The sequence below is a fragment of the Gymnodraco acuticeps genome, unplaced genomic scaffold (assembly GCF_902827175.1).
Source record: "Gymnodraco acuticeps unplaced genomic scaffold, fGymAcu1.1, whole genome shotgun sequence".
Taxonomy (NCBI): Eukaryota; Metazoa; Chordata; class Actinopteri; order Perciformes; family Bathydraconidae; genus Gymnodraco; species Gymnodraco acuticeps.
The window spans coordinates 866,086-894,062 of record NW_022992247.1 but is presented as its reverse complement, the minus strand read 5'-3'; the positions used below and the strand labels follow the sequence as shown (position 1 = coordinate 894,062).

The window sequence follows — 27,977 nt, the reverse complement described above, 5'->3', positions numbered from 1 at the left end:
TTTATGTTTTGTTTTTTTTAATGTTTATTTAGGATCCCCATTAGCCTTTGCTCTTGACAAAGGCTACTCTTCCTGGGGTCCGACACTTAAAACAATACAACAATAATACAACAATACAACAATACAACAACATTCAAGATATACGTCCTGACATCATTAACAACATTACATTACCAACATCATCAACAATCTCCACCATCATCAACAATCTCATCCACTTTCAACATCAAACTCAGCCAAGGATGAGTGCACAAGACATCCACCAGTACAAAGTATGCGATCAAATTCAATTAGGGTTCACAATTCACAAGGGGTACATGCTCATTAGTAGATGCCATCTACTAATGAGCATGGCCCTTCAATCTCCTGTTGAAAGAGGCTCTGGACTCTATTTCAGCAAAGTAGATAGTTCCATTCCATTATAGCTCTATAAGACACAGAAGTTTTCAGAAGATGTGTCCTGGGTTTAGGTGCCAGTAGATGGCCTGATGTAGCTTGTCTAGTCTTATGGTCATGCTCGTCTCTTGTGTAAACTATTTGTTCATAAAAATACAGTGGTCTTTTGCTAAATTGGACATTTCTGAGAAAAGTGATAACACGAGATTGCAGACGTTTCTCAACTGGAAGCCATGATAGGTTTCTATGCATAACTCCAACATGAGTGTGCTTCGAACAGTGGAGAGCTAGTCTGGCAGCCTTGTTTTGAGCTATTTGTAATTTCTGTATATGTGTTTTTGCTGCTGATGACCATATGACCGGACAGTACTCAAGATGTTTAGTTTAGTTTAGTTTATTTATAGTGTCGTGGACAGTCCCCATCGATGAACTGTCACAAAAACAGTAAATGGTGCAGCTTTAGCCGACATGGCTAATTTCCAGCTGTTGTCCCCGGCCAGATGGTAATAGACACCCTTAAAATTACAATATATCAACAGCATTAGTTATAAGAAAATATATAAAATTAAATAAAAAGGAGGAAAGACAAGTAGATACCGGTGTGAGGATAAAAGAGAACAATAAACAACACACGTTACTATATACAGTACATGTCACATAGAGCACATCACAATCACATAACAGAAACGAGGGGCAACATGTAACACAACATGTAACACTCACGCCATACTCAACACAGACTAGTGTGTGCAGGTGTAGTTCTCAGTGAACCATGTTTTTAAGTGAGCTGTGAAGGTGGGATGTGTATGTATGTCTTTGATATGAGTGGGTAGAGAGTTCCAATTTTGTATTTCTATGACCGAGAATGATGACTGACCAAAAGTACTCTTCCTGAATGGGACTGATAGGTCGCCACGTGTGGAGCTAGTGGTCAGTCTGGTGTTGTTACGTTGAGTAACCAATGAGCTACGAGGTGGAGGGGCTGTATTGTGCAGGATTTTGTAAACCAGAACGATGTTCCTATACTTTATTAAATCTTCCCAACTCAGGATGTTATGCTTGTTGAGGATGGTACAGTGATGGGAGCGGTTAGGTTTCTGGTCCAGTACTTTGAGGGTTTGTTTGTACAGGGTTGCTAGTGGCTTCAGTGTGGAGCTGTTAGTTTGACCCCAGCTTGTGAGACAGTATGTGAGATGTGACATGATCATGGCATTCATGTATAATTTGGCAGAATTCAATGTCATTGTGTTTCTTATGTATTTAAAATTTGCTAGGCTAAACTTGACTCTTTGGGTCACTTTTTTGACTTGTGTTTTGAATGTTAAATTAGAGTCAATAATGATTCCAAGGTACTTAACCTGAGGCACAATGTTAATATGTTCACCTGAGATGCTTATATTTGATACAATGTTGCATTTTCTTTTTGTGAAACACATTCCAACTGTTTTGTTGACATGAAGCTGAAGACAGGAGCGGTGTAGTAGCGGTGTATACTTCATTTATTTAAACCAATATCTTTCTTGATTCTTTGTACAGTATGAAAAAAGAGTCTTTGTACCTGTGCTGAAGTTCACTGCTGTGAGGAGTCCAGTTCTGTCTCTCACTCTCTGGTCCAGCCTGTCTGCATCACCTGGACACCTTAAACAAACAGATATATGTAAAGTACCATGTGTACAAACAATATATAACTGATTATCTTCTGTTGAACATGTTGGATTGTGTATTGTCCGAGTCAGGGTCCTTTTTATTTTACTGTAACTTTGGAAGTTGTGTTACCAATGCTTATTGTTTATTTGATATCAATTTGGTAATACAATTAATAAAAACAACAAGGTCAACCAACTCCAGCTCAACCAACCATATTGTAATATCTAACTAATCATCTTGAAATATGACATTAATAATTCTAATATACACATATCTTATTGTGAGGTTGATTTCACATACACTACTTCGACGTTAGCTAAATAGAAAACACGGAGGTTTCTCTCTGAAGTCTCTGCAGCTCTCTAGACACCATGCTGTCTCAATCCGTCCATCACACGGAGGTTTCTCCCTGAAGTCTCTGCAGCTCTCTGGACACCATGCTGTCTCAATCCGTCCATCACACGGAGGTTTCTCCCTGAAGTCTCTGCAGCTCTCTGGACACCATGCTGTCTCAATCCGTCCACACTGAATATGAGAGGGGGAAAATGAATGTATGTTGTATGTTCCTGCCTGTGTACATGACATAAGCTGCAGCTCATAACCAATTGCCCCTTGCAGGATTAATAAAGTTGTTGATTGATTGATTGTAAGGAAGGTCATTTGTGAATATTGAATACAACAAATGCCCAAGCGAAATTCCCTGCGGGACCCCACACTGCAACACCTTACTTTGAGAAAAGCTCCCATTGAAAAAGACTCGCTGCCTTCTCGTAGTCAGGTAGCTCTCCATCCACCACATACAGATGTAGCACCTCATTTCGGATGCCCCTACTGATGTGGGCCCGTGGTCGTCACGGGGTGGGCCCTCGCTGAAAGGAAACCCCCCGGATAACTTGATACGCCCCCTTGATAAATAAATGAAATTATAATGAAACCAGCTGCAATGTATCATGGATCCACCAGGGGGAGCAGTGATTAAAAAGCTGCCACTGGAACTAATCTGAAATAAACAGCTGACAGATCTACAGTAGAGATATCTGATATAGCGGATCTTTGTTAGGATCCATATGTCACGGATAGGATCATATTCTGTGCTAAATAAGAGACGTAATCATTTACAAAACATCACCATGTTCATCATCCTCACGATCATTTAATGTATCATATGTTCGCCGAATTGACATGAAAGCACTAATAAATGTGGTTTAATCCACGTGAGTTTACAACTACAAAAATAATTGGTTTGTTTTTATATCACATCCGACGGGAGGAAATGCAGCACGGCTCTCACTACCGATTTTTAATCCTAATTTAATCATCAACTTCACGATCATTTATGTTTATGTTCGCCGAATTGACATGAAACCACTGACAAATATGAATATACTGTAGTCAACTTCATTAAAACGTTATTAACTTGCCCAAACTCAGTAATGCACTAAAAAGAGGTTTATTTTTAATGAAGCCTTGTCATCTCACCATGGGCAAACGGGCTATAATATTACACTATTGTTAATAGTTTACTGTATTATTAGTGTTTAATATTAATACTATAACAATCACACATTGAGTTCATTGTTTTGCAATGTTAAAATCAGACCGTTTTGTTTTTACAAAGTAACGCGTTACTGTGGTAAACACCACGTCAAACCTCAACAAACACCTGCAAAGAACACATGCTAAGGTGAAGCTAATAGCTAAGGACCCCCGAACCCAGAGTGAGGATGTTGTGAGTGCGCCGCCACCGACCCCGAAACAACAACAATTAGAATTTGGAGGACCGGTAACCAAAGCAGAGATGGACAGGCTTGTAGCATCCTTCATAGTAGAGGAAATGTAGCCCATTTGCACAGTGGAATCACCATCGTTCAGAGATATACTGCGCAAAATACAGATAGCAGGAGACAGAGGACAACCACGGTCAGATAGGAGAACATTCAGGAGCTATCTGGATCAGTCTTACGCGACAATGGAAACTGAACTAAAGAGAACATTTGAAACTTTAGCTGTCTGCGTGATCTGCCTGTAGGGAGGGGCGGGCCGGCCCTGCGAGTAAAGTAACGAGTAAAGTAACGAGTTACTTTATGTAGAGAGTAACGAAGTAGTGTAATATATTACTTTTTTAAAAAGTAATATGTAATATGTAATATATTACTTTTTTTTAGTAACGACCCCATCTCTGGTCTTAACACACCGGCACCAATACAGTAGCCTATAATAAATATTAATATTACCACCCCCCCTCTGAGTGACAAACTTACAGTTAGCTGTCTTTGTGTATTGCAACCAGGGAGAGCAGTGATGGACGCTGCCACAATTGAACTCATATGAAATAAACAGCTGACTCCTCACACACACACAGTAGGTGGAATGGAATTAGGTTATTAATTAGGTTGTAAACACTTTATTAATCATTAAGAACCATTTATAAACCAGTTCTAACATACATCAACACAGGCGCACTATTTGGCAAGATGACTAAGCCTTATATTGGCACTAGCTTACTTCGTCTTCTTCATCAGCCAGCATCCTTGGTATCTGTTGGTAACAGTATCTTGGTATCTTGGTATCTTGGTAACTGAGTTGATTCCCCCCTTCCATCTTGATTTTTCTTGGCATCTCTTTATGATAATTTATTTACGAGTTACTAACATTTATAACTGCCAAAAGGGAGCCTTATTGTAAAGTGTAAAACACATTCCCATTTATTAATGAGTTACTACCATTTCTAATAAGGCTTAGCAGTACAGATAAATGTGGGCTCACTATTTGGCAAGCAACCGGTCACAGTTGCCCTGTTTATCTCATGTCTTATAAAAGCTTATTAATGATTTATAAAGTGTTCACAACCTAATTAATAAATGAATTACAAACTATTCGTAAACCCTTTATAAGGGTAGTCTTATTATAAAGTGGTACCCTTATTTTCTCCATAAAAGCTGGTGTGGTGGGCTGAAAGCAATACGGGAGGTGAAAATAACTATATTGTAGAATACAGAAGAATTGTGAATCGTGGCTTTATCTGAAAACTGACAGCATAATTCCATTTATGGCCCGATAGAATACGGCGCTGGGTTTACAGTAGTTGTTGTTCTTATTATACATCAATGTAGGCCGCTGTATAGAAAACTGTAGTTTCCCCACAGCAGCAGACGCACAAAATGACATCCGCTGGTGCATCATAAATACGTCGATAGTGTAAGTGCAGTCGGATTCTCAAAGCACTGCAGTCTCTTCTCCTAAATCCTTTTGAATTCTCCTATCCACTATTCATCAACCCTGAAAGGGTCTGTCGGCCATCATCGGTGTGACGAAGCTCTACCATCCCCCCTCTGTTAACAAGAGATAGTAGCCTATGTTGCGGACTCTCTTTTTTTCAAATAATTGCCCATCGGAATGTGACAAAAGTCTCCCATGGGGGATGGGAGACTTTTGACTTTTGTCACATTCCGATGGACAATTGGAATTACATGCAGGGCAGCATTGCCGGTCTGAAAGGGTCTCTGGAAATATCAAACATTTAATTAAAGTTTTAAAAACAGTGACAGGTTAAAATCAGAGGTGGAAGAAGTATTCCGATTATTTACCTAGGTAAAAATACGTGTTAGAAGTAAATGTCCTGCATTCAAAATGGTCAATTGCCCAAGTGAAAAGTATTATCATCTGAAAGTAAAATGACTCATTATGTTATTAGTATTAGTATTAGTAGTACCAGCAAAGGTTTTTCTTTTATCCTTGGGTAATGGGATAACCTTGGCTTCCTTCCAGATCTCGGAGCACACACCTTGCTCTAAACTCTTATTGAAAATGTGACTTGGATATGTATTTAGCCGTCATTTTGAGCAGTTTACCATCTGCTACTGCTCTAATGCATACACACACTGTTCTGATGCACACACACTGCTCTGTAAAAAACGATGTTTACATCGTCGTCTCTGTTTCTCGTAAGGTCTCCCCTTCTGTTGGTCGCTTGTTAGCAGACCCTTCACACGATAGCAGAGCGAACAGGTACAGGAGTCGTAGAGCGAGGGATAATTGTCCACTAGTTAATCGATCGCAGATGGCATCATGCTCGCGGACGGTTAAAAAAATAAATAATACAAAATAAAATAAAATAAAAACCTATATGGGTCACGAAATATACTATGGCAGCCGTTAATATACCTGGGCGGCCGGCCCAAGTAAAGTAGATATATTTTAGGCATGATGGTTCTATTTCGTCCCTACTGACCGCCAGAGGCGGTGCTTTTAGCACTGGATATGTCCATCGCGCGCATGCGCAGCTCGAGTACCAATAACAACAAAGTCACCTGTGACCCACGTGACACCGGCTATATCAGCCAGTGTCGTCAGAGGATCTGTTCCTTTCATCTTCTCGCTGCGCGAGAGTACCTTGGCTACATTTTTGTAGCCTACAGCGTTCGTTCGGTTGGAACATTTGTCAAGGATTCTCTGCAAACAGCTGGCTGCGTGCAGCTTCGCGACTCATCCAGTCGGGGCCGCGGGCTTACCCGTCCTCCAGAAGCTGTGGCTGGCTGCGCAGAGACTTCGTTCGGACAGGTTGGTGTCGGCTTGGTTGGTGATGGCAGTGTCTCCGCTCCCTCTCCCAGCCTAGTTGTCCTGATTACTGTCTGTTTGCTTTTGGGCTTGAACTTTTTTGGTGACGGAGGTATTTCCGCTCCCTCTCCCAGGAGTTGCCCTTGCTGTACTTGTTCTGGCCGCGGCGTTGTGCCAAAATTCATTAGCATTGAGCTGTGTTTCTTGTTTGGCTAGTTAGCAGTAGCGGCTGCAGCCACTCGGCTGACGCCGGGTTAAGCACCGGAGTTTCCTGTGCTGTTTTTTCTTTAGAAGTTACCCAGCTAGGTGAAGGCAGTGCTCTCGCTCCCGCTCCCTCTGCCGGCAACGTGGGTGTAGCTACATGCCTTTTTCTGTTCGGCGAGTAGCAGCACCGCTCTACTCTTCCCGTTCAGCAGGTAGCTGGTGAAGGCTGTGTTCCCGCACCCGCTCCCGGTTACGCTGCATCTGGCATTCGTCTTTAATTTAACCAGTGAAGGCAGTGTTCTCGCCCCCGCTCCTGGTAGACGCTAAACTGCCTTGTTTATTCCGTTAAGCAGGTAGCTGGTGAAGGCTGTGTTCCCGCACCCGCTCCCGGTTACGCTGCGTCTGGCATTCGTCTTTAATTTAACCAGTGAAGGCAGTGTTCTCGCCCCCGCTCCTGGTAGACGCTAAACTGCCTTGTTTTTTCCGTTAAACAGGTAGCTGGTGAAGACTGTATTCCCGCACCCGCTCCCGGTTACGCTGCATCTGGCATTCGTCTTAATTTAACCAGTGAAGGCAGTGTTCTCGCCCCCGCTCCTGGTAGACGCTAAACTGCCTGGGTTCCGTTAAGCAGGTAGCTGGTGAAGGCTGTGTTCCCGCACCCGCACCCGGTTACGCTGCATCTGGCACTCGCCTCTAGCTCAACCAGTGAAGGCAGTGTTCTCGCCCCCGCTCCTGGTAAACTGCCTTAGTTATTAATCCAGCTAGGTGAAGGCAGTGCTCTCGCTCCCGCTCCCTCTGCCGGTAACGTGGGTGTAATTACATCCCTCTTTTGGTTTGGCGAGTAGCGGCGCGGCTCTACTCTTTCCGTTAAGCAGGTAGCGGGTGAAGGCTGTGTTCCCGCACTCGCTCCCGGCTACTCTGCATCTGGCTACCTACAGAATGGCTCATTCATGTAGCGCCTGTATGGCTTCTCTTGAGCCCGAGGACGGCCACGACCGCTGCCCCTCTTGCCTCGGCCTCGAGCATCTAAGGGAGGCTCTCACGGTAGGTGCCTGCATGAACTGTAGCTACATGCCCCGGGCACTCAGAGTGGCTAGAATCACTGAGGTGGAACGTCTGGCGGCAGCCAACGGACACCTCTCCTGGTCACATCCTCCTCCAGATCAGTTCGGCCATCCCCGGCAACTTGAGGGAGCGATGGCCATGGGTGCACCCCCCAATAGGAGGACTAGAAACAGGCTGTCCTCTAAAGTGGATCAGCGAGCTACCGACATGGACACGATGAAGTCGCTCCTCTTGGCCCTTCAGCCAGGGCCCGGTATAGGGGCTGCTAGTGCCGCCTGCCCCTCCTTCGGTTGCCGCCCCTCCTTCGGTTGACGCACCTCTGTATGAGGATGCCTTGTCGCTAGCGGCTTCGGCTAACCTCTTCAATGAAGAGACGGAGGACGAGGTCCCGCTCGAGGAGGCTTCCCTCTCCTCTGCTCAGGGGTCTCTGCAGGGCGTGGAGGATGACTCCATGGCGGCCATTATTCGTACGGCCCTGGCGCCCCATGCAGATGTGGCTGAACAACTTTCACTTGGACGCCAAGCGGCACAGGCACAAGAGAGTCAGGGTGTCTCAGCGGTGCCTCCACTCTCTGTCCCGCTGGAGGGACAGGGCCTATATTCTGATGGGTGTGCCCATGGGCGCCATCCCATCCCGCCGGGAGACTGTCACTGTGGATGCGTGTCTCTCAGGGTGGGGTGTGGTGTGGCATGGCAGGACTGTGCAGGGTCAGTGGTCTGCCCAGGAAGGTGCACGCCATATCAATGTACTAGAGCTTCAGGCGGTGTTGCTCGCACTCATGCACTTTTTACCCCAACTGGCGGGCAGGCATGTGCTCGTTCGTTCGGACAACATGTCCGCCGTTGCCCAAATCAACCACCAGGGGGGCACCAGGTCCGCACAACTGCTCCGCGTTTCACAGAGCCTCTTGCCTTGGGCGCTCCCCCGCCTCGCCAGTCTGCGGGCAGTCTTTCTGCCAGGAGACCTGAATCAGGTCGCAGATTTCCTCTCACGGCGCAAGCCTCCACCGGGGGAGTGGAGGCTTCACCCAGAGGTGGTGGAGACAATTTGGAGCCTTTTCGGCAGGGCCGAGGTGAACCTCTTTGCCTCGGAAGAGTCGAGGCACTGCCCCCTCTGGTTCTCCTGGACGGAGGTGACCAGCCCGTTGGGTCAGGATGCCCTGGCGCACGACTGGCCGGACACTCTCCTGTATGCCTTCCCGCCGCTGCCTCTGATACTGCAGACGCTTCAGAGGGTCCTTACTCAGGGGCACAGGCTCCTTCTGGTCGCCCCCCGCTGGCCGGGGAGAGTCTGGTTCCCACTGCTGCGCAGTCTCTGCTGCAGCCCACCTTGGCGTCTCCCCGACAGGAAGGACCTTCTGTCACAGCTCAAGGGTCAGATTTGGCATCCCGACCCTCACCGCCTTCAGCTCTGGGTATGGCCTCTGCAGGGCCCAACCCACTGTTGAGCGGTGTCACGGCATCTGTCAGGGAAACTATCCTGAATGCCAGAGCTCCATCCACTCGGGCACAGTATGAGTGCAAATGGAAGCTCTTCTCCCACTGGTGTGTGAGTAAGGCTGAGAATCCGGGACATTGCTCCGTGGCCACCATTTTAGAGTTCCTGCAGTCCCTTCTGGACAGTGGACGTTCTCACTCCACTTTGAAGGTGTATATGGCTGCTATCTCTGCCCGACATGTCGGAGTCGATGGCGCCACAGTGGGGCGCCACAGGTTGGTGTCCCTCTTTCTAAGAGGGGCTCTACGGCAGCGTCCCCCTAGCACCCCAAGGGCCCCGGCTTGGGACCTGCCCCTAGTGCTGGATGCCCTATCATCTCCTCCCTTTGAGCCCCTGGCCCAGGTCGGGCTTAAGTGGCTGTCCCTGAAGGCAGAATTTCTGCTTGCCATAACCTCAGGGAAGCGAGTCGGAGAGCTTCATGCCCTCTCCGTAAGCAGTACATGCCTGAGGTGGAACTCCGATGGCTCGGGTGTCACCCTCTGGCCGAATGTGGCGTTCCTGCCCAAGGTGCTTCCACTAGCCCACTCCAATCGGCCTATCCAGCTGGCACGCATTAACATTCCACAGGAGAGCGGCACACCTGAGTTGCTGTGCCCTGTGCGTGCCCTGAGGGCGTATATTGATGCTACGGCCTGTATACGGCAGTCAGAGTAGCTCTTCGTTTGCCATGGCGGCACTAGGAAGGGTCGTGCTCTCTCGAAACAGCGGCTGTCCCACTGGGTGGTTGATACCATCATATATGCCTATGGGGCCAGTGGCCGCCCCCCGCCATCAGGGGCCAGATGCCACTCTACAAGAAGCATCTCAACATCATGGGCTGCCCTAAGAGGGGTGCCCCTGGAGACCATCTGCGCCGCGGCGTCATGGTCGTCTTCTGGCACATTCTCCAGGTTCTACCGGGTCAATGTAGCCACTCCTCACCCTCTGGGTGTGGTCCTGTGGCCAAGCTCCGCTGCTTCCAGCTAGGTGAGTAAGTGCTTGGATTCTTCATGACATGGTTGGTATAGGTCATCCAGTGCTAAAGCACCGCCTCTGGCGGTCAGTAGGGACGAAATAGAACGATAGTTACGGCTGTAACTACGGTTCTATGAGTCCTGGATGACCGCCAGAGTATCCTGTCACTCAGAATTCTTGTGTGCTCGCGAGAAGATTCTGGGAACAGATCCTCTGACGACACCGGCTGATATAGCCGGTGTCACGTGGGTCACAGGTGACTTTGTTGTTATTGGTACTCGAGCTGCGCATGCGCGTGATGGACATATCCAGTGCTAAAGCACCGGATACTCATCCGGGACTCATAGAACCGTAGTTACAGCCGTAACTATCGTTTTCAGGTTAGCATGGTTGAAGTCCCCATGAAGGCCGTCTGGGTGTGCTGTCTGCTGCTCAGAGATGGCCCTGTACAGCTCACAGAGGGCTGCCTCTCTGTCCTTGTTGCTGGAACTGGAGGGGATGTAAACAGCTACCACCAGGATGGCTATAAACTCCCTCAGGAGGTAGAAAGCGTCCCGGCTCCAAGCGTCACTGATGTTAACAATAACACCGCCGCCGCGAGTCTTCCGTAGCTCTGTCCGCTTGCTAGCATGTTAGCCCGTCCAGCTGAATGGCAGAGTCCATTATGTTATCGTTAAGCCATGTTTCTGTGAAAACGTACACACAGCATTCCCTCACCTCACTCTGGGTCAACCTCAAAAGTCTTATATTGTCAATTGTATTGTCCATAGTGCGTACATTAGCCATTAGCATGCTCAGAATAGCGGACCTGTGTGGGATGTCTCCGTGCTGACCCCTGTTCCGCTTCCTCTCACGGCGGCGTCTCCTTTCCAGCTGGGAGGCAGCGCTCGAGGGCGAGGTCGGCAGAGTAGTCCAAGGCCGCTAAGTTCCTCTGCAAGCGTAGCATCCAGAGTGTGGGTCGTTGTTGTTTTTTTGTCCAGCAAGAACTCACAGCTGTACTGTCTACTCATGACAACAAACATGACGAGGAAACATTAAAAACACTAAAAATCAGGAGCGCGAGGGGCCGCTGCGTCTGCACACGGCGCCATCTTACTCATCATCTTGTGATGGGATCACACCAGTAGCGTTTGGATGTTGATTCTTCATAACATTTTTGTGTCCTGACCATTTAGTGACTCTGTAGGACTTCTAACTCACATTAAACTTCACTGTGTGTGTTCTGTTGGCTTCTAGGAACATCACATCCCACTCCTGTTTAAAGGTGTATCACAAGGACCCTGCACATGTGTTCAACCGCCATGCCAGGCCTGAGGGGAAGGTGAGTCGTCCCCCCCCCTTAATATGTTTCATTGTGTCCTGCAGTGTTGATGGAAAGACTATATTTAGATCAACTGCTTTCAGGTGGGTTTCAGAAATGCACTTTTAGGAGAAATTAGCCTTTTAAAGCAGAAAATCTATGTGTTTATTTAGGAATGCAAACCAATAAGTCATATACAACAGTTCGGTATTTAAAATGAATGTATCCATGTGTGTGTTTGTGCTGTAATAAATGGCTGGATATAACTAAGATGTAGCCCTTTAAAATCTCACTTTGCTTAGTTTCGGGAAAGTACTGAGCCTGTGTCGACCCCTACTCATCACACAGTGTCATTGCGATCTAAGAACGTTGAACCAGCTCTTACTAAAGTTATTGCTCTGCAACAAATGACAGAAGTGGCTTAATTATATCTAACACTTTCCCATAACCAATTGCAAAAGTCTTCTCTTAGGGCTAAAACAGCTGTACTGTAAAAAACACAATTCTTCTTTTTGTTGCCGATGGCATCAGAAGACAAGACCTGTGGATCCTGTTCTGCTCATAGAGATCACACATACACACACTCATCCACAAACACACATACATCAACACACTGTTTTCTCTGTATTGAGCTAAGTCATCTAATCCAAACAAAATGAACATCATTTTCATCATGAAATATTCCTGTTTGATTTGGTTTGCTGAACTTTTGGTCTTTGAATTAAAGTTGCTGATTTTATTGTATGTGGAAATAATGTTATTGGCTTTAGAATAAAATAATCAGCCCAGTAACCTCTATATAACCAAACATTATGATACATAAAATTCAGTTTGTTTACAGATGAATCAAAGAAGGTACAACTGGGTAGTTGTGTGGGCGTTGGTATGTTTTCTTTGGAGCTTAGCCATGCTGGCTGTTCCCTTGTTTCCAGTGTTCATGCTCAGCTAGGCTGACTGTGTCCTGACTGCTGAGTTTTGGCAGCTATATGCTCTATATACACACAGACATGTGTCTGATAGCCATTTTAACTGCACATGCACGTGTTCTTTCTGAGTCTTGGAAAAGATCAGGATGTCATCCAAGTAAATAAATACGTGCCGGTCCAACATGTCTCGGAGCACGTCATTTACCAACGCCTGGAATACTGCAGGGGCGTTGGTAAGTCCAAAAGGCATCACCAGATACTCGTAGTGCCCCGAGGTGGTGTTGAAGGTGGTCTTCCACTCATCCCCCTCGTGAATACGTACCAAGTAGTTTGCGTTACGCAAGTCCAGCTTAATGAATATGGTTGCTCCCTGCAGCAACTCGAATGCAGAGGAGATACGAGGCAGTGGGTATCGATTCTTTATAGTAATGTCATTAAGGCCCCGAAAGTCGATACAGGGCCTTGGGGTCTTGTCTTTCTTCTCCACAAAGAAGAATCCCGCTCCAGCGGGTGATGAGGAAGTGCGAATAATCCCAGCCGCCAGAGAGTTATTGATATAAGTCTCCATGGCAACCCTTTCCGGAGCAGACAGGGAGTACAATCGACCCCTGGGAGGGCTTGTGCCGGGATGCAGGTCAATGGCACAGTCGTAAGGCCGGTGTGGTGGTAGGGAAGTAGCCTTCGTCTTGCTGAATACTTCCTTGAAGTCCAGATATGTAACATCCTGAACTCGGCTGGGGTTCACCGAACGCTGAGGCGCGGCAGCCTGTTTCAGACAGATCTAATGACAAGAAGGGCTCCACACCAAAATGGCTCCCGTCTCCCAGTCAATGTTAGGGTTGTGGCGGAGGAGCCATGGGTAACCCAGGATAAGCGGGATATGTGGAGACCGGAAACTGAATAGTTTCATGATGGTTCCCGGACAGGAGCATGTGAATGGGTAGTCTGATGAGTCACTGTCCCCAGCAGGTGACCATCTAAGGTGCTGGCTGGAACTGGGCGAGATAAGGGAACCCGGTCTATCCCCAACTGCAGCATAAGCTCTTCGTCCATAATACTCGCTTCCGAACCAGAGTCAATAAAAACTGCAATGGCCAGATCGTTCTGTCACAATCTGATGAAGGACCCAAATGCAGCACTCGAGAAACCAAAAAGTATTGGTAATATACTTTATTGGTATTACCAGAGCAGAGGGATACCAGCAGAACAGTAACAGCCGGATGACGTGCAGGCAAGCAAACCCGAGGACAGCAGGCAGAAGGTGAGTCAGGGCCGGGCAGAGGGTCAGGGAGCAGGCGAGGTAGGTACAGGCAGGGTCAGACAGCAGGCAAGGCAGGATAGTCCAAGGACAGGCAGGATCAGGGAACAGGCAGAGCAGGCAGGTCGGGGACAGGCAGGGTCGGAACCGGGTAGGCAATCTGGTAACAAACGCGTGAAAGACTAGCATGAAGGCAAAGTACGATCTGGCAACGGGTGTGTGTCTGATGAGGGCATAGCCGCGGGAAGTAGGGGTGCTGGGGGTGCTGCAGCACCCCCTGTTGGCGAGTGGTGTACATTTGAAAAACTGAGTGACCACCTAAATAAAAATGATTAAACTACATAAAATAGTTATGATTTTACTTAAAATAAAATTAGCTGTATACAGTAGCATATAATAGTCATAGTATATATTTGTATATATCAGGTGGCTTGAATTTATTTTCCAAATAAATAAAATCCGAGTCATCTATTCTAGGTCGTAGGTCTTGGGAGAGTGACGTAATTGACGCGACACACACACTGCAGAGTGACAACTTTCTAGAATGGCGCAAAAAAGGATTTTGGATTTTGTTCTCCAACAAACAACGCAATAAAAAGAGTGGACCACCAGCTACTCCTCAGCCCACCACCTCTACAAGTAGAGTAATATGACACAGAAGAGACTGACACATCTGACTTTAATGCATGTCCATAGTAACATTTTGGACAATGTGGATGTATCTGCTCTAATGAGGGTCTTCATTAGTGCCACCCCAGGCTACATTTGGAGTTTTGTGAAGCCCCAACACAAGGTAAGACGATGTTTCCTTTAATGCTGCTGCCGCTGTGCAGTGTTTTGCCTTGTCAATCAGTTAAAATTGAATTCATAGTTTTATTAATATTGTAAATAATATTTTCTGACTATTTGTTATGTTATGTAGGTTTGTAAGACCCATAGTTAGCATGTGGGCATGTGCAGCTGTTGCTAAGGTCTATAATGGTTTATTAAAGTTAAGGCGAGACACCCCAGGTGAATAGGGTAATTTATCCAGTTAATTACCTACAATAAGGCAATTGTTTCTTATATTATAAGTTTTCTGAATATGCAAATGATCCATTATCTCATTAAATTTGCGCATATTTTAACACATTTCAGGAACCGAAATTTGAACTTTGGATAAAGCCAGGTTCAAAATTCTCGTTTCATTTTGTAGTCATATTAGTATCTAAGGCTTTTACTTAAGGGATTTTGGATATCTCTTTTTATCACTCCATAAATCAGAAAATACTGTCAACAGCCCTAAAATATCAATTTTCGCCATGTTTCTAGGTATAACATCTTATATAATTCAGGCTATGAATGATATATGAACAAACCCTTCTGTAAAAGCCTTCATAATATTGATAGGAATATAACTGGAAGGTTTGGTGTATGTAAGCGCAACTGAAGTTGACATTTCGAACTCAGAGTAGGAGAAAAAACTCATTTTGAGAAAACTACCTTTAAAGATTGCAGTGAGGCGCTAGCTAAACCCTCCTGTTCTTTGGATGACAGCTTGCGCCTCGACGCACTCCGTGAAGGTATTTCATGTTCGGGGTCATTTGTTTTTTGTATAACCTTGCTTCGTGCAAGTGACAATTGTTGTTGTCTTCTCTGTGAACGTTTTTTTCGCCGTTTTTTTTTGCCATTTGGAGATCTAAATTTCTAGCGGAAAGCTAACCAGGAAGTGTTTTAGCACATCACGTGACGCATCTGAACGAATCACGTTGTCAGAAGTTGACACCAGCCAATGAGATTTCGTTTCTTGGTTTAAGACCCTTTTGTACTTTCACGATTGGTTGCTGATACAAAGGAAATGACCATATTTGGATCCGATGAGATTGTGCAGGAGAGACGGAGCTTTCCAACGATGACATTGTGCAAACAGCGATCGCGGTACTTTATGTTACATTAGAATGCTAACTTTTGGTGAATTTAGGAGAAATATACAGACGCAAATAGACAAACTATAGTAAAATGAACATTTAAATGTGTATTTTGTACGTTTTCCTTCCAAAAGCCTGAAAGAAAACATGTTATGGAATCAAAATAGCACAACATCTCAAAATTGACCAGTGCATGAAAAACGATGTTTTTGCCTGCCGTGTCTCGCCTTTAACAAACAATGTATGCGGCTCGTATCGCTGACAGCTGGGCCCGGCCCGGCACCGCCTTTTTTTATTTTTTTAAGCGGCTACCTCCCCACTTTTGGCAGCACCCCCTGAGCAAAATGACTTCCCGCGGCAATGGGTGAGGGTTTAAATACTGGCAGTGTGACTAATGGGTGCAGAAGAGAAAGAGAGTGAGCAAAAACGTGGTTGTGGTTAACAGGTGAGACAGGTGAATGGAAAACTACTGGTGAAAGATGGAGCAGACTGTGACAACATAGGCCATAGAAAATGTTTAATTGTATATTTCAGCAGAGCAGGGGTTCATGGTGCTGCTGATCTGGTGTAGGTAGGATATCATCTGGGCTGGTTTAGGGGAAGAAGGAGAATATAAACTGTTATAAACCACAGCTAGATAAGATTAAAAAAGTAATATTGTTAAAAATCTATTTATACAACATGCTTTTGTTCATTTAAAAAAAACATAGTTTTATTAGTACAGAACAATTATAACTTATTTTAAATATGAAATAATATGATTAAATTACATCAGCTATACATAATTTACGTAGGCTGGACCGTCTCATTTCGTAGGCCACCTCGGTCCAGCCTACCCGGTCTACGTGGGCTGCATCCTTCGTGGACCGTGTAGACTGTGTCCTCCGAAGGATGCAGTGCCTGAATTGAGACACGGCCTGTATTTAATAAGTGCCAGACACTAGTTTCCTGGCCCTCAAATGTGGGTGTGAAGAAGAACGGGAAATTATTTGTATCACTCACATTACACACACTGGTTGATATACACAAGCATGCACAGAACCACATCCAGGATAGGAGAGGGGGAGTGAAGGGGCAGCCAGTTCACCGGAGCCCAGAGCAGTTAGGGGTTCGGCGCCTTGCTCAAGGGCACCTCGGCAGGGCCCAAGAGGTGAACTGGCACCACTCCAGCTACCAGTCCATGCTCTGTGTTTGGTCCAATCGGGACAGGAGGCGACCCTTCGGTTCAAATGCCAAGTCCCCCGGTGTGTGTGGTAATTTGCAAATCACTGGAACTGATTGAAGTGTTTTACCGAAAAATAAAATGTGTGTGTGCGTGAGTTGAAGTTGGAAGGAGTATCTGTTGTTGTGAATCTGTGTCATTGGTTTGAATGACAGCCTGTGTAACTGGTCTGGACGTTACACTGCAGGCTTTATTTCATTTTATGACAGACTCTTTGCAGTTTATGTGTTATAACATGTCAGATCTGTGCAGGTTTAGAGATCAACGCCCTTTTGAAATATAGACATGGATTTCAATGTTGTAGGCGCAGTCATAGGCTGCTGTGCACCTCTCTGCATGGCTGCTGCTCCACTGACTGTGTTCAGACGTAAGTAACATTTGTAGAACTTTTGACCAAAGGTACATTTAATATTATGCTGTATTACATTATTTTAGGGTTGGTTGGGGTAATAACAATGGTTGTTCAACTGTTAATGTTGATGGAAAAGTAAAAAAGGATAGAAAATCATTGTTATCCTGTACACTGCTTACAGCCAAACTTTATATTTAAACTTAACACAAAAAGCAAGGCATATATATATATATATATATATATAATATATATATATATATTTGTATACCTGCTGTATAATGACTGCAGTTAACATGTAAAAGACGACAAGGTGGGACAGGGTGAGAGCTTTTGTATTTGTTTGGATTCAAAGGCTATGGCTATTGCCAGGTTTAAGTATCTACTGTAGCAGTGCAGATCTCTGCAGATTTATGAAGAAGAGCGACTATTATAAGAGTGTTTGCGGGCAGTAGGTTCTACATAAACTCAGAACTTAGAATTAAGACACTGTCATAGAGAGGTGGAAAGAATATATGAGCAGGGTGATTTTAAATTCAGCTTCACATGGCTATCAGCTCAAATGAACCCTTCTAAACTTCATGACAAAAGTACTACTTTAGACAGGCTTGGGATGTAACGGATTACATCTAAGGAAGGTAATCCGGAATCCAAAAAAGGGAACTGTATTATTAAAAAAAAGATGTAATCAGATTACTGTTCTATTTCTTAACAGTTGCACATATATGTGTCAAAGAAAAAGTCTGTATGGCCTGCGCTCCCAAGATTTTATTCAGATGCTGGTTCCTACAGTGAGAACAAAACTGGGTAAAACAGCTTTTAAATATGCTACCCCCACAGCTTAGAACAATGTACAGAAGGAGCTGAAACTCTCAGATTGAATCACTATGGGGGAATTCAGGTCCATTTTAAAGGACAGAGAACACAACACCATTGGTAGATGTGAGTGCTCGTATATCCTAAAATCGTTTTAAATGTTGCCAGTTTTGAATGATATTTAATAGTTTGTTTTACTTCGCATATTGACTGGCTAATGTGCCATTTTATTTGTGTTTTACAGCTGTATTTGTCTGCCTGTCATGTCTGTGTTTTATCTGTTGTAACTTTGTACATGCTGCCCCTCTTGGCCAGGTCACTCTTGGAAAAGAGATTTTAATCTCTATGAGTCTTTTACCTGGTTAAATAAAGGATATATATTGGGGATTAGGGTTAACCTCATAATTTGATTAGCTAGGGTTTAATGTAATTGTAAATTGACGCCTATCAGTTCTGATCTGAGGCAAGCCCCCCCAGAAACTGTATTTCATTCTCACTCTGAGCACTACATTTTCAGTGTGCAACTCGATTTAAGATAAAGATACAGCTGCTGACTTCTAGAACTGTGATAAGTAACATTTTGTTTTTAGACTTCTCCGTTTCAGTGTGCTCTGTATAAATGTTCTGTAGTTCATCTGATATAAAATTGTGATTTTAATCTCAAAACAGCTAAAGTATTTTCAGGCAGAAATTTGGGACATTTATTTTTACAGAAACCTTAAAACTGAACTAACTGGTTGTTAGGGTTAACTTTGATTTAAACATTTGTAAAATACTAAGGGCTTTATCGACTATAACTTTATTAGCTAGAGTTTAATGTAATTGTAAACTATTGTCACTAAAAAGTTTCATTAAGAACTCAGGAGTGATCCAGTTTCAATTTCCTATTGCTTCCCATCAGCTGCAGAGAGTTAACTAATTAAAGGGGTGTGGCCCCACAGCTGTGACATCTCAGCAATCATGACTGGTGTCAATTTTAGGCAGCACTTTCCTGGAGCGTCAGCTTCAGACAGACAAAGACAATAGAGTCCTGTTGGAGTCACGAGGGAGGCAAATCCTACTTTAACTGTGCGAAGTATCTCTGATGTTTTTTGTCTCTTGCTAAGACATGTGTATATTCTCCATTCCTGTTCATGTGTCCTCTCGCAATTATCACTGGCCCCGTGCATCTCATAATTGTTGTAACCAGCCTGCTCTCGTCTATCCCACATGCTCCACTGAGATCCAACATCTAGTTTCAGGCGGCCTGTGGAACTGCCAGTCAGCTGTTCCTAAGTCCGACTTCATCTCTGGCTATACGCCTCCCTGCAGTCTCTGGATTTCCTTGCTCTCACTGAGACCTGGATTACTCCATCCAACACATCCACCCCAGCAGCTCTCTCCACAGCATATTCCTTCTCCCATACACCCAGACCCACTGGCAGAGGAGGTGGCACTGGTCTCCTGCTCTCTCCCAAATGGAGCTTTTCCGTCTACCAACTAAAAACTTCTCTCCTTCCTCCTTTTTTTATTTTTTATTTATATAGCCCAATATCACAAATGTTACATTTGTCTCGGTGAACTTCACAGTTTGTACAGAATATCAGTATGACAATACGACACCCTCTGTCCTTAGACCCTCACATCGTACAAGGAAAAACTTCCGGAGAAAACCCCACAGTTTAAAGGAAAAAATGGGAGAAACCTCAGGGAGAGCAACAGAGGAGGGATCCCTCTCCCAGGACGGACAGACGTGCAATAGATGCCGTGTGTAAATGTAAAAGATAATACATTTGCAACATAGGTAGTCCAAATGTTTGGAAATGCATATGTCTATAATAAGAAGATGAATCCACGAGGATATCCATCCAGGACCTATGATCCAGGACCACAGCCACGACTCAAGATCCAGGGCTCGCGATCCAGGACACAGGACCACAGCAACACGATCAGCCATGACTCCGGATCCCGGCGTATATAGACACCAAAAAGAAATTTGGGGAAGCTGGGTTAATCGGAAAATGAGAGTACACAGGTATAGACAGAGAGAAGGAAGAAGTAAGATGTCCCCCGACAAACTAAGCCTATAGCAGCAAAACTAGGGGCTGAATCTAATCAGCCCTAACTATAAGCTTTATCAAAAAGGAAGGTCTTAAGCGCACTCTTAAAAACGGATAGGGTGTCTGCCACCCGAACACAAACTGGAAGCTGATTCCACAAATGTGGAGCTTGATAAGAAAAGGCTCTGGCTCCCATTGTACTTTTAGAGACTGGAACAACCAACAACCCTGCATTCTTGGAACGCAATGCCCTGGTAGGACAGTAGGGTATAATGAGTTCTTTAAGGTAAGATGGCGCCTGCCCATTAAGGGCTTTGTAGGCGAGAAGAAGAATTTTAAATTCTATCCTGTGTTCTATAGGGAGCCAGTATAAGGCAGCCAGAACAGGAGTAATGTGGTCCCTTTTCCTAACTCTGTACACGAGCTGCAGCATTTTGAATCAGCTGAAGCAACTTAACTGACTTCTTGGTACACCCTGATAATAAGGAGTTACAATAATCCAGCCTTGAAGTAACAAATGCATGGACTAGTTTCTCTGCATCGTTTTGAGGCAAGATATATGCCTGATTTTTGCAATGTTACGTAGATGGAAGTAGGCGGTCCTTGAAATTGATTTTATGTGGGCGTTAAAGGATAAATCCTGATCAAATATAACACCAAGATTCCTTACAGTCTCACTGGAGGCCAAATTAATGCCATCCATAGTTAGTATATCTTTAGATAATTTGTTTCGTAGATTATTTGGGCCTAGTACAATAACTTTTTTTGGTCGTGTTTAACATCAAAAAGTTTAAGGTCATCCACGTTTTTAAGTCCTTGAGGCAGTCTTGAATTTTATTTAGATGATTGGTTTCATCAGGCTTGATGGATAAATATAGTTGAGTATCATCCGCATAACAATGAAAATGTACAGAATGATTCCTTATAATATTGCCTAACGGAAGCATATATAATGTGAACAAAATAGGTCCGAGCACTGAGCCCTGTGGCACTCCATGGCTAACTTTGGTTTGCATGATTTTTTTTTTTTATGTTTCATGTGGAACCTACTTGAGCAGGTCTCCCTTGAAAAAGAAATCAATGATCTCAATGGGATACACCTGGATAAATAATGGTTTGAAATTAAATGAAATGGAAGATTCATCGTTGACACGTACAAACTGAGAGCGTTCAGATAGATATGACCTAAACCAGCCTAAAGCAGTTCCCTGTATGCCAACTAAGTGCTCTAGTCCAGGCATCCTCAAACTACGGACTCCGGTCCGGATCCGGACCGATCCACCACTGTCTAAGGACTCTGAGCAAATTATACTTTTCATATGTATTATCTCTCTGTATTATATGTGAGACATCGCCACAACGCATTCGCAACAAGTCAAAATTCTCCGCTATGTCCACTGCAAACAGCGCTCTGCATGTCTGACTGTTCCACTGTGTTCCACCTGTGTGTGTCCACGCTTTGGTCCAATCACATTCAGCATCCAGTTAGCGTTTTTTCCCCCCAAACAATCTGCGAATCAGAGGCACAGTAGGGCGGGTCTTCGCGGAATGCGGGTGGGAAAAATGTGTGTGTCTCTTTCAACCTGTTTAAGTCAGAGCGAGAATAAAAAAAAAATAATTCAGAGCGAGAGTTAACAGCTCATCTAGTTCCATCTGTACTGTGGCTAGTAGCCTAGTTTGACCTACCGGGGTGGCAACTGACACCCTAAAAATAGGCCTTGCCACCCCAGCTGCCACCCCAGTTGGCAGCTTTGTTTTGAAAGAAAAGTTGTGGCTCATCGGACATTTATGAGAGAAAGTCTCTAATGTCCGAGTGCAAGTGAATGCAGCACAAGATGCACGTCATGTAACCCCTCCCCCGGTCCTGGCGCGAGCGTGGACATACGATTGGCGGCGATTTCATTTTGAACTGGACGGCGCAAAACGATAAGCATTCGGACCCAAGCACTGAAGGAATGAGGTATTTGCGGTCTACAATGACAGAGAAGAGACTGTCAGTTTGGCTGTACTCAGCATTGAATCAATAAGTTCTTAATAAGTTTGTGAGGCGTTTTGCTGAACACAATGGTAATCGCCGCATTCAGCTGTAATAGACATGTCAACTTGATGCTCTGCTCACGGATACACAACTATTAAGATGATGACCTTACGTGTGTAAATATATTGTTTTCTTTGAGGGGGTCTGCCCCCAAAAAACTGTTTTAAGTCCTGAGAAAGTCAAATAAGACGGTGTGTAAAACTACACTGCCCAGCCAAAAAAAAGTAACCACTTTGATTGAACTAGGCCAGTAGGTAAGGACTTTCCACTGGATAATAACTGCAGTATAAAAGAATGCATGATTGAAGTGATGGAGACCATGTTGATGGCAAACAAAAAGAGGAAATAACAGGTCAAATCAAACAAATCCCCTCTCAGATTCCACAGCAACCAGAAGAACATAAATACTGGCTGGTGATTTGATTAATCAGCTTTGTGATGGAATAAAAAATGCACAGTGCATTTCCTTAGCTGTGGGTGAGTCCACTGACACCACTGACAATGCTCAGTTGCTGGTGTTTGTGAGTTTTTATGATGAGGCAAAGGGGGAGTTTGTTGAAGATGTGTTGGGCCTGACGAACCTCAGTGGACACACAAGGGGGAATACATTTATAAAGCAATAATGGGAATGCTGAATGAAAGAGGGTGCAGCTGCCTTTATTCATAACTGTGCAGCTCTTACACTGCGACTCTGAGGGGTCAAGCACATACACAATAACAATGAAAACTGCTGCATACAGATTATTTTTGTTTTTGCAACCTCGTGTTAAGACTCTTGTTGCAATTGTTTAAAAGTTTGAATGACCGTAATAAACGGACCTTTGTCTTATTGAAACATTTATTTTGGACCTTTAAGATTTGTATTTGAGTACCCCTGCTCTAGTCTTTGCAATAAGATATCATGGTCGATAGTATCAAATGCAGCACTGAGATCGAGCAAAACAAGAATAGAGAGAAGTCCTTTGTCTGAGGCTATTAGAAGGAGTCGGTGCCGGCGCGTCCAGGTGCGCATAATTGTACGTAATTAATCATATATTTTCGATTATAAGGAGTAGAAATATGATTCAGATATCCGCGGAATCGCTGGAAGAGTAGCTTTCCAGCGGTATCTCCTGTGAGACCGTAACCAGGGCACAGCAGCCAATATGGCCGCTCAAAGCAGCTTGACTTTACACTGTGTGGGATTGGTGGATTCGTGTGTCCGTCAAGGAAATCTCGGCCGGCAGCCATCATGGTCTGAAATGACCAATGAACATCGAGAAATCACTAAGGACCTACCCACCAAGTAAACAAAAGATAAACCACGTGTCTCCCATCAGTGTACGTCTGTGAGGAGAGAGAGAGAGAGACAGAGAAAATGGCTAAAAAAAACTTTACAGTTGCCGACTACGCTAGAGATTTTTTTCGCTAGCAGCAGTGAATATAGAGCCTCAGAACCTGAAGTCTTCGACTCTTCTGAAGAAGAAGAATACAAAGACAACAACAAGGATCCATTTGGACATGGGTAAGTGTAAATATTACAGTAATAGTGTACTGGCAATGTGTGGGGAATACCGCGAAAATGAACAATATATATATTGATATATATTTTTTATCGATTGGACAAAATAGACTCCATTAGCAAACGTTTACTCTGTGTTAACGTTATTTTGGTGTGTAAAAGTGAGATTACATGTGTAGATGATTAAATTAATCATTTATTCGTCCCACAACGGAGACATTTACAGTGACATGTTTTTGCCATCGATTATTTTATCATACTGTTCTGTACAGATGAGACTTTGTCATAGATTTATTTATATGTGTGCCTGTTATTATTTTACCGTCCTGTACAGATGAGACTTTGTAATCAGATGTAGCCTATCTATATATGTGTGTCTGTGATTTTATACTGAATGTAAAGTGTGTGTGTGTGTGTGTGTGTGTGTGTGTGTGTGTGTGTGTGTGTGTGTGTGTGTGTGTGTGTGTGTGTGTGTGTGTGTGTGTGTGTGTGTGTGTGTGTGTGTGTGTGTGTGTGTGTGTGTGTGTGTGTGTGTGTGTGTGTGTGTGTGTGTGTGTGTGTGATATCGAGAGAGATTCCTTCTCCAACCTCCCAAACTTTCTTTGTATGTGTGCATTGTTATTTGTGCTTGAGCAACATTTTACTTGAACTTTATTTCAATGAAATTAGTTGGAATTATTGTCCTACATTTTAATTTGTTTTACAGAGATGTTTCACAGCTGTCTGGGCCTAGTGGCCCACAGGCGGCGTTTATCCAGCAGCCAGAACATCCATCTGTGCCTGCCCCCAGGTCAAGATCTACTGTGGCTCAAGGGCCTTCACAAGAGCCATCACCACCAAGGACCAGCAGACCAGCATCACTACAGCTGCCTCCACCTCCATCTGCGGCTGCCACCAGGTCAAGATACACCTCAGCACAAAGGCTCCACCACAGCCATCACCTTCAACCCAGCCTGCAAGGAGGTCTCGTGGAGGTCTCGTATAGCACTTGTACACCCCACCTACACAGCAGCCCATGCACCATCACCCCCATCTTCACAGCAGCCAGACCCACTGTCTTGGAAGACATACAAAGACCTTGACACTGTCTTGACATTTATAATGAATAGTTAGATTTTCCAGTTTCTTATATTTATATAAATAGTTGGTTGAAAAAAAAGGTTGAATGCTCAATTTGTATTTGTTCACATCACATGAACCTTGGTATGTAATATGAAGTCATTATTCAGTCCTGATGTATCTCAGTCCCTGCTGTGGTGAAAGTAGAGTGATAAACACCTATTTTACTCAAATTTTTTTTTAATTTTTTTTAATTTGAGACATGAATAACACATTTATATACAGTGTCATTCAAATATTTCACTGCGTTTGTGATCCTAAGACTTTGGTAACCAAATCTAAAACACCAAAACAATTCGATCACATGAGTAAATTTGTGTTTTCACAAAAGTTTTGAAGATTTTCCGAAAATCGGATTTCAAATTTTAAGCTTTTGAGCTACTTATCTCATCAAACAGTGCTCTAAGGTGAGTCATTTGCATATATAGCAATACCAGAGATTGTCCTGAACATTTTGATATGTAACACACGGGGTGCCATGTTAGAATAAATACATTTAAAAGGTGATTTAAGAAAACATCTAAAAATCGAGAAAATACCCTTAGACTCCAGAGGGTTAACCAGAGCTGTCTCTGTGCTATGATGTGTTCTAAAGCCAGACTGAAAATCTTCAAATAAATCATTGTTTTTTAAGTAATCACACAGCTGTTTTGCGACTGCTTTCTCAAGAATTTTTGAGAGGAACGGAAGATTAGAAATAGGTCTATAGTTGGCTAAAACCTCTGGATCGAGGTTGTGCTTTTTAAGAAGCGGTTTTATCACTGCTACTTTGAATGATTGTGGAACATAGCCTGATAATAAAGACATATTCATAATATTTAATAAAGAAGTGCTAATTAATGGAAACACTTCCTTCAACAGCTTAGTTGGAATTGGTTCTAAGATACACGTTGATGGTTTGGAAGAGAGAATCATTGAATTTAATTGTTCAAGGTTTATGGCTGAAAAGCATTCTAGTTTACTATCTAGTGTAATATTAGAACTTACGTTTCCGGGAGCTGTTGATAACACTATACTGGTCAAAGGCAAGAGGTCATTAATTTTGTTTCTAAGAGTAACAATTGTATCGTTAAAAAAGCACATAAAATCATTACTACTGAGTGCTATGGGAATAGAAGGCTCAATCGAGCTGTGGCTCTCTGTCAGCCTGGCTACAGTGCTGAAAAGAAATCTTGTATTATTCTTATTCTCATCTATTAATGAAGAGTAGTAGGCTGCTCTTGCTTTACGCAGTGCTTTCTTATATTCATTGAGAGTAATATGCCAAATTAAAAGAGATTCTTCATCGATCTGATTCATTATTAGCGGAGCAAATGATCAAAATACTACGGAGGGAAGATATTTTCGTTTGGATTACTGGTCTGGGGGAAGCTCGCGAGTGTGTGTGTGTGTTTGTGTAATTTTGCGTTTGTGTGTATTGTAGTGCTGTAGCGACGCGTCGACGATGTCGACGCGTCGACTTCAAAATATCGTCGACGACATATTTCCGCGTCGACGCGTCGCTACACACACGTGGGTCACCCAAAGCAACAAGCAGTTCGCAATCGCACTTCAAACACAATGGAGACTGAAACGGCTACCACCTCCTCCTCACAGGATTGCGCACAAAGCCCCCAAACGAAAACATCTCGCCCTAGGTCTTCAAAAGCATGGGAATATTTTAAAGTTAGTCCAAAACACAAAGATATTTATATATTTATATCTCACTGAGACTGCTGCATAGCCTAGCAGAAGCAGCAGCTAGCTGTGGTGGCTACCATTAGCAGCTAGCATTTGCTCTCCGATTTTTACATAAAATGGAATTATGGATTATAAATTCAATCATTTTTTTATACATAGACGTTAAAAACCTATGGATTAACCGATTCAGCCACATTTTTTCTCATTTTATTGCCATTGAACACGTCTTTTGATCACATTACGGTGGTGAGACGATCTCCCGAGAAGCTCTGTGAAGGTACGTGTTGTGATGACTGTATTTGCTTCCCCTGTCGCGAGTCCGGATCACTCAGTGATGATACTATATACCTACATAATCTGTGGAGTCTCAGCTTTAATCGGATATATTGTATGTGCAGCTACGATAAGTAATAAGGGTACTTTTATCTTGAGTTCTGTGCCAAAGTCCGTTAGCATTTTTCGCTCAGGGGTCATTTAGATGCTTCTTATGAGACTTGTGTTTTGTTTTGGTAAACATGGTTTGTATCGTCAGTTAGCTGAGATTATTTCCGTTAATCTGGTATAACACATTAATAGGTTCTTAAATATTAAGATCCCCTGAGACACAGTATCGTGAAAAATTTTTTTTTTACATCACGTTTTTTTTTAATTGAACAACAGAAAAATAATCGTTAGATTAGTCGACTAATCGATCAAATAATCGCCCGATTAATCGTTTTCAAAATAATCGTTTCCCCCCAGCACTAGTGTATTGTGTTTGTTTCCCGGGGAAAACCCTCAGGAGAAACACTGGCTGTTGTTATGCCTACTTTGGCGTTAAATCACTCCGTTCTCCGCTTGTAATTATGTCGTTACAAGCTTCATAGTTGTATTTATCATCTGAATTTGCCGAAACAAGTTTAATATTCTGAAAGCCAAGACTTTGTTTAATTAAAATCAGATTAAAACAAACTGCCGTGTTATCTATGATTACTATACGCCTTACCAGTGGCGAGCCGTCAAGGCCTTCTAGGCCCTCTGTGAGGGCTTAAGATATTCTAAAAAATAATATTTGAAAACATTAAAAAAAAAACATTTGTTTTTAAATATTATTATTATTTTAATTGTTTTGTTACATTTTTCATTAGTTTTACCAAAATAACTTGATTTAATTGTATTTAAAATAATATTTCCAAAGAAATAAATCCTTCGAATCTGCCTGTTCAGTTTATGTTGGAATGTGAAATGCAGTCTCTGTGAGTTATGTGAAGACGGGAGAGCTTGTTGGTCCCTCTCTACATTCACAGAGGGCCAGCTATAGTAACTCAACGAGAGAGTAATGTCAAATGACGGTACAATTGACCAATCATATCTTCCCTCTAAATGGGTGGGCTTTATTTTCCCGGACGTTATGACAAGTTCTGCCCGCTGTGAGGTTTATACATGTGTATAAAGTGGTGCAGTGACGCTTCCTAAAACCAGGAAGTAAGCTGCTGGTTCCCTCGACAAAAAAGCAATGGGA

General features: G+C 43.6%; 1 protein-coding gene across 3 annotated transcripts in view; it reads left to right on the top strand.

Moving 5' to 3' along the window:
• The window catches only part of si:ch211-207d6.2 (sickle tail protein), a 179,196-nt gene that overhangs the window by 33,840 nt on the left and 117,379 nt on the right, over window positions 1–27,977 (top strand). For all 3 annotated transcript variants that reach the window (XM_034206392.1, XM_034206390.1, XM_034206389.1), the window contains exon 4: window positions 11,558–11,642. In XM_034206392.1, the coding sequence (XP_034062283.1) occupies window positions 11,558–11,642 (85 nt within the window). The remainder of the gene's footprint in view (window positions 1–11,557; window positions 11,643–27,977) is intronic.